We start from the raw sequence: 7,983 nt of genomic DNA on the forward strand, positions 1-7,983 counted from the left end.
GAGTGTGAAAACCCTTTAGAAAGACTAAAAATCTACATCCAGATGGCCCTATCCTGCTGTTCAACTTCAAAGTGGAGCTAGAACAGCTACAAGAGTTTAGAGGCCCTTGCAGCTTCACTTTTTATTCTGCAGTGGACTTTTCCCAGGAGTATGTTATGTATGTGAAGATGTTCATTGCATTGCTTCTTACAGATTTAAAACTATTAACAAGCAAAGGTTCAGCAATGCACAAATAGCAAATTATGGTGCAATTATCTGAAGAAATTTCATAAGGCAAATAGAAGTATCATTAGGTATTCTACTCAGAAATGTAGAATTTTAGTCGAATGAACAAAAATACATAATTTATAACTATAATATCATTTGCATCAACAGAAGGGAACACAGAGAATTTTTTTTTTTTTTTTTTTTTTTTTTTCGATGGAAGTCTCACTCTGTCGCCAGGCTGGAGTGCAGTGGTTGTGATCTCGGTCTCACTGCAACCCCCGCCTCCCGATTCAAGTGATTCTCCTGCCTCAGCCTCCTAAATAGCTGGAGACTACAGGTGCACACCACTATGCCCAGCTAATTTTATTTTATTTGATTTTTTATTTTAGTAGAGACGGGGTTTCACCATGTTGGCCAGGCTGGTGTCCAGCTCCTGACCTCGTGATCCACCCGCCTCAGCCTCCCAAAGTGCTGGGATTACAGGTGTGAGCCACCGCGCCTGGCTTGAGAATTTTTTAATTTAAATTATTTAAATTTTAAATTCAGGGAATTCACGTGCAGGTTTGTTACAAGGGTATATTGCATGATACTGACGTTTGGGCTTCTATTGGTCCTATCAACCAGATATGAACATAGTACTCAATAGGAAGGTTTTCAGCCCTTGCTGCTCTTCTCTCCCTCCCTCCTTTTGGAGTCCCCAGTGTCTATTGTTCCCATCTTTATGTCTGTATATACCCAAGGTCAGCTTATAAGTGAGAACATGTGATACTTGGTTTTCTGTTTCTGCATTAATTTACTTAGGATGACAGTCTTCAGCTGCATCCATGTTGCTGCAAAAGACATAATTTCATTATTTTTATGACTGTATAGTATTCCATGGTATATATGTACCACATTTTCTTTATTTATTTCTTTAGGTTGATTCCATGTCTTTGTTATTGTGAATAGTGCTACAATAAACACCCGAGTGCAGGTGTCTTTTTGGTAGAACAATTTATTTTCCTTTGGGTATATACACAGTAACGGGATTGCTGGGTCGAATGGTAGTTCTATTTGTAGTCCTTTGAGAAATCTCCAAACTGCTTTCCATAGTGGATGATCTAATTTACATTCTCACCAACAGTGAGTAAGTGTTCCCTTTTCTCAGCAGCCTCACCAACATGTTATTTTTTTATTTTTTAATAGTGGCCACTCTCACTGGTGTGAGATGGTATCTCATTATGGGTTTTGATTTGCATTTCTCTGATGTTTTGAAAATATTTTATCCCATTCTGTAGGTTGTCTGTTCACTGCATTCTGTAGGTTGTCTGTTTACTGCAATTCTGATTGTGCTTATTTGGATCTTCTCTCTTTCTCTGTTAATCTAGCTAGAGGTCTTTCCATCTTGTTTATCCTTTTAAAAAACTGAATTTTATTTTGTTGAACCTTTGTATGAGTTTTTCAGTCTCAGTTTCATTAATTCTGCCCTGATTTTAGTTATCTCTTTTTTTTCTAGCTTTGGAATTAGTTTGTTCTTGTTTTTCTAGTTCCTTTAAGTCTGGTGTTCTATTATTAATTTGGTATCTTTCTAGGTTCTTGATGTAGGCATTTAGCACTATAAACATTCCTCTTAACATTGCTTTTGCCACATCCCAGATATGTTGTTGGTATGCTGTGTCTCTGTTTCCATCTGTTTCAAATTGCTGTACAGCAGTTTTTTAGTTTAATTAGGTCTCACTTGTCAATTTTTGTTTCTGTTGCAATTGGTTTTGAAGACTTACAAATTCTTTGCCCATGCCAATGTCCAGAAGAGTTTTTCCTAGATTTTCTTCTGGGATTTTATAGTTTGAAGTCTTGTATTTAGGTCTTTATTCCATCTTGAGTTAATTTTTGTATGTGATGATTGGTAGGGCTCTAGTTTCATTCTTCTGCATCATACTTCTATTTGCCTTATAAAATTTCTTCAGACAACTGCACCATAATTTACTGTTTATGCATTGCTGAACCTTTGCTTGTTAATAGTTTTAAATCTGTAAGAAGCAATGCAATGAACATTTGAGCATACGTAACATACTCCTGGGAAAAGTCCACTGCAGAATAAAAAGTGAAGCTGCATAACCATATATGGTTAGCCAGTTTTCCCAGCACCATTTATTGAATAGGGAGTCCTTTCCCCATTGCTTATTTTTGTTGACTTTGTCAAAGATCAGATGGCTGTAAGTGTGTGGCTTTATTTCTGGGTTCTCTATTCTGTTCCATTGGTCTATGTGTCTGTTTTTGTACTAGTACCATGCTGTTTGGGTTACTGTAGCCTTGTAGTATAGTTTGAAGTCAGGTAATGTGATGCCTCTGGCTTTGTTCTTTTTGCTTAGGATTGCTTTGGCAATTCAGGCTCTTTTTTGGTTCCATATGGATTTTGAATAGCTTTTCCAATTCTGTGAAAATAATGATAACTTGATAAGAATAACATTGAATCTGTAGATTGCATTGAGCAGTATAGCCATTTTAATGATATTGATTCTTCCAAATCGATGAGCATGGGATGTTTTCCATTTGTTTTGTCACCTATGATTTCTTTCAGCAGTTTTTTGTACTTCTCTTTGTAGAGATTTTCATCTCTTTGATTAGATGTATTCATACATGTTTTAATTTTGTGGCTATTGTAAATGAGATTGTGTTCTTGATTTGGCTCTCAGTTTTTGGTATATAGAAATGCTACTGATTTCTGTGCATTCATTGTTGTATGCCCCCGCTTACTGAAGTCATTTATCACATCTAGGAGTCTTTAAAGTTTTCTAGGTAAAGAATCATATCATCAGCAAAGAGAGCTAATTTGACTTCCTCTTTCCTTATTTGGATGATTTTTGTTTCTTTCTCTTAAATGATTGCTCTGGCTAGAACTTCCAGTACTATGTTGAATATGGGTGGTGAAGTGGGCATCCTTGACTTTTTCCAGTTCTCAAAGGGAATGGTTCTAGCTTCTGCTGATTCAGTATGATGTTGGCTGTGGGTTTATCATAGATGGCTCTTATTATTCTGAAGTATGTTCCTTCAGTGCCTAGTTTGTTGAGGATTTTTATTATGAAAGGATGTTAGATTTTATCAAATGCTTCTTCTGCATCTATTGAGATAATCATATGGTTTTTGCTTTTAATTATATTTATATGGTGAATCACATTTATTGATTTGCGTATATTGAACCAACATTGCATCCCAGGAATAAAGCCTATTTGATTATGGTGAATTAACTTTTGATGTACTGCTGGATTCAGTTTGCTAGTATTTTATTGAGGATTTTTGTGTCTATATTCATCAAATATATTGGCCTGTAGTTTGTTTTTCCATTATGTCTTTGCCAGATTTTGGTATCAGGATGATACTTGTCACATAGAAGAGTTAGGGAGGAAAACTTCCTCCTCAATTTTTTGAATAGTTTCAGTAGAATTAGTACCAGCTCTTCTTTTTACATCTGGTAGAATTCAGCTGTGAATCTATCTGGTCTGGGCCTTTTTTTGTTTTTTGGTTTGGTAGGTTTTTAAATTATTGATTCAATATCAGAACTAATTATTGGTCTGTTCAGGGTTTCAATTTCTTCCTGATTCAGTCTTGGGAGGTTGTGTGTTTCCAGGAATTCATCTGTTTTCCCTAGATTTTCTAGTTCGTGTGCATAGAGGTGTTTGTAATAGTCTCTGAGGATCCTTTGTATTTCTGTGGGATCAGTTGCAATGTCACCTTTGTCATTTCTGATTGTGCTTATTTGGATCTTCTCTGTTTCTCTGTTAATCTAGCTAGAGGTCTTTCCATCTTGTTTATCCTTTTAAAAAACTGACTTTTCATTTTGTTGATCCTTTGTATGATTTTTTAGGTCTCAATTTCATTAATTCTGCCCTGATTTTAGTTATCTCTTTTTTTTCTAGCTTTGGAATTAGTTTGTTCTTGTTTTCCTAGTTCCTTAAAGTGTGGTGTTAGATTATTAATTTGATATCTTTCTAGGTTCTTGATGTAGGCATTTAGCACTATAAACATTCCTCTTAACATTGCTTTTGCCACATCCCAGATATGTTGTTGGTATGCTGTGTCTCTGTTTTCATTTGTTTCAAAGAATTTTTTGATATCTGCCTTAATTTCATTGTTTACTCAAAAGTCATTCAGAAATAAGTTGTTTCCAGGTTATTTCATGGTTTTGAGAGTTCCTCTTGGTATTGATTTCTATTTTTATTCTACTGCAGTCTGAGAATATGCTTGGTATAATTTTAATTTTTTGAATGTATTGAGACTTGCTTTATGACTGAGCATGTTGCCAGTCTTAGAGTATGTTTCGTATACAGATGAGAATAATGTATATTCCATAGTTGTTGGGTGGAATATTCTATAGATGTCTCTTAGGTTCAATTGGTCAAGTGTTAAGTTTAAGTCCGGAATTTCCAGAATTTCTTTGTTAGTTTTCTGCCTCAATGATCTGTATAACACTGTCAGTGGGGTGATGAAGTCCCCCACTATTATTTTCTGGATGTCTAAGTCTTTCCCTAGGTTTAAAAGTGCTATGTTTATGAATCTGGGTACTCCAATGTTGGGTGCATATATATTTAGGATAGTTAAGTCTTCTTGTTAAATTGAACCCTTTATCATTATGTAATGACCCTCTTTGTCCTTTTTTACTGTTGCTGGTTTAAAGTCTGTTTTATCTGATACAAGAATAGCAACCCCTCCTCTTTTTTGTTTTCTATTTGCATGATAGATCTTTATGCATCCCTTTACTTTGAGCCCATGGGTGTCATTACACATGAGATGGGTCTCAAAGACAGTAGAAGGTTAGGTCTTGTTTTTCTCTCCAATTTGCCACTCTCCATCTGTTAGGTGAAGCGTTCCTGTCATGCTGTTGTTAGCTGGTTGCTCTGTAGTCTCGACTGTGTAGTTGCTTTATTGGGTCTGTGGGCTATGTACTTACTTGTGTTTTGAGGAACCCAGCACATTTAAATAATTAAACCAAAGTAGTAATAAAGGTGTTACTTAAAATTATTTTAAAGATTCTTGTAATATTTTTAACACTAATAATTTTAATATGCAAAATCCCCTCATAATATTCTTGTTTTTACTATCCATAGAGATTACTGGCTGGTTACTTAGCAATGACAAACTTTGGAAAGAGTGATACCAACCAGTTGACAATTCTACATCTTACTGCTTAACGGAAAACTCAGGTAATCTCCATTTTAAATACCTTTCAATGAGATCAATACTACACCTGCAATTCAAGGTATCTGAGGCCATTGTAAACTATTTTTCCATGAAAATATAGCTATGTAAGAAATAAATTTCAATTAGCTTAAATTTTTTATTTACATGGTTTCACATAAAATAAAATAGAAGGATGACATAAAATAAATGAAGTTGAGAATTTAGATTTAGTTTTTAAGGGCTCTTTTTCCTACCTGGTTCACCATTGCATCAGTAACATCTATGTTTGGTTTCTGTCCAAAGGGAACTGTCAAAGAGTACAGATTTGTCCAAAATCTACCCCACATATCACCTATTAAAAAAAAAAAACTGTTAGTATATGACAAAGCAGCAGAAATGCAGACATAATTTATTAAATATATGGACCATCACTGATACTATAAATTAGAAAGAGATTTCCATAATCCACCATCCATGGTACAAAATATTACAAATTAAGCTGTTAGTAATTCCCAGTGTCGGCTTCAAAAGAGGCCGTATCAGATCATCATTCAGGAACTTCTACTAACTGGTAACTAAATTCCACTTTTATTCCTATATTCGTGTACTTAACTTGGTGACTTTGTAAACATCTCAAACAAATGTTAAGTTGTATTCCAAGGCCAGAGATCATGAAAAAGAAGATGTATCTAGAAAAAGTCAATCTAAGAGCAGGACCAGAATCCTGGTGCCAAAGAAATGGGGCAACAAACTTCATGAAGAATACTCCTGTAATCCCAGCACTTTGCAGAGCTGAGGCAGGCAGATCACTTGAGATCAGGAGTTTAAGACCAGCCTGGTCAACATAGTAGAGATATGGCAAAGCCCTGTCTCTACTAAAAATACAAAAATTAGCTGGGTGTGGAGGCTTGAGCCTGTAATCCCAGCTACTTGGGAGGCTGAGGCAGGAGAATCGCTTGAACCCAGGAGGCAGAGGTTGCGGTGAGCTGAGATCAGCCACTGCACTCCAGCCTGGGTGACAGAGCGAGACTCCATCTGAAAAAAAAAAAAAAAAACTCTATAAACTTATATTTTAAAAGATAAAATTTAGTAGTGATACATGTGAAGTCCTATGCTTAAATTTTAAAGAAAACTTAACCATCATAAAACATATATGTGGCATCAGGCTAAAGCACAGTGCACATCTAAAAGACCAAAAATGAGCCAACAAACAGTATGGCCTGGCTTCTAAAGCATAAATGTGACCTTGAGCTAAATCAACAGAAGTAGTGTCTAGAACAAAGGTAGTCATGGTACCATGTCTTTCTTTATGTTGGTCAAACCTCATCTGGAGTAACTGTTCATCTCTGAGCATGATAATTGAGGAGGCACATTGACAAAGTACAGTTCATCAAAATGAGAACAATTATAGAAAAGTGAGGTTTTAAGGAATGGTCGATAATGTATAAGATATTTAACTTGACAAAAGAAAACAGTGTAAACATGACAATAACAATAATAGTCACTAAAATGTATTGCACCAGGTACTATGCTGTATCTTATATGATGGTTCTTTATGAATAACTGGAAGGTCATCTTGTAGAATAGGAATTGACATTCTGGGTAACCTCATAGCATGGAAATAAGACTAATGAATGGAAAGCATCAGAGGGGTGTTGCTTAAGTTCCACATAAGGTAGAATTGTGTTACATTGGTTCCAGTTAGCAGTAAATTAGTCTGCATTGGAATGAAGAAATTATCCCATCACACCAGACAGGTTTAAGCAGAAACTGAATTACTAAATAATGCTTGCCATTGACTTTGTAGAAAGGATTTCCATATTACTTTAGAGTTAAAAGTCTCCATAGGTCCTTTCTCCGCATTCTCTCCTGCTGACAGATACAAGGTTTGGCTGTGAAGATGAGCTTCCTGCAATTTAGTTTGACTACAGTAGAAATGCTATGTATGCATGGCATGAAATTTTCAAATATTTATATTTTATTTGGCCTCAGTTGCTGTGGTGGGAGAGGAGAAGATGGTCACTTTTATTCTTCACTCATGCGATTCCAAGCCAAGCACTTTTCAGCAAAAGTAATTGGTGAGGTCTAGCATGAAGTTAGGAAGCTTTCGCCCAAGCTATACCTTTCTGTTACCCTGACCACCCCCAGCCAACCAAGCTTTTTTCCTCTGACGATATGATACTAAAATCTCAAATTCCACCTTAAGAGCTTAGCCAACCAACTTAAATACTAAAAATTATTTTCCCCATTTCCACTCTCATTTGAGCCTGTAATTCTTTCTCTAGTTATCTTAAATAACCCCTTTATCATTTGAATTGCAGCCAAAATAATAACTCTTTATGTATAAAAAAGTAATACAATGGAGAATTGTTTAAAATAGACTTTTGGTTGAAGAAAATGCTTTCAAAATGTGGTTTCTACAATGTTACCACTTACAGAATTTTCAAAAGTTTTATGTTAAGGCTCACTCAAAAGGCAATTTTATTGTTAGAAATAACAAAGAGCCAAGTACATAAAGAATTCATGGGCTTCTTACCAAGCAAATGAGCAGGGAGGCATCCAGTTGGACTAATATAGGAAGGGTAGGCATTCATCAACTTTGCCCTCACATAGGCATGA

At 35.6% G+C, this 7,983-nt stretch overlaps 1 protein-coding gene across 2 annotated transcripts in view; it reads right to left on the reverse strand.

Annotated features, from left to right (window-relative positions):
• ACE2 (angiotensin converting enzyme 2) overlaps positions 1-7,983 on the reverse strand; it is a 43,776-nt gene that overhangs the window by 27,612 nt on the left and 8,181 nt on the right. For both annotated transcript variants that reach the window (XM_017888581.1, XM_017888580.1), the window contains exons 6-7: positions 7,901-7,968; positions 5,619-5,716 (exon numbers count right to left, since the gene is read on the reverse strand). In XM_017888581.1, coding sequence (XP_017744070.1) covers positions 5,619-5,716; positions 7,901-7,968 — 166 coding nt within the window. The remainder of the gene's footprint in view (positions 1-5,618; positions 5,717-7,900; positions 7,969-7,983) is intronic.

This window comes from Rhinopithecus bieti, unplaced genomic scaffold (assembly GCF_001698545.2).
Source record: "Rhinopithecus bieti isolate Rb0 unplaced genomic scaffold, ASM169854v2 scaffold_18471, whole genome shotgun sequence".
Lineage (NCBI taxonomy): Eukaryota > Metazoa > Chordata > Mammalia > Primates > Cercopithecidae > Rhinopithecus > Rhinopithecus bieti.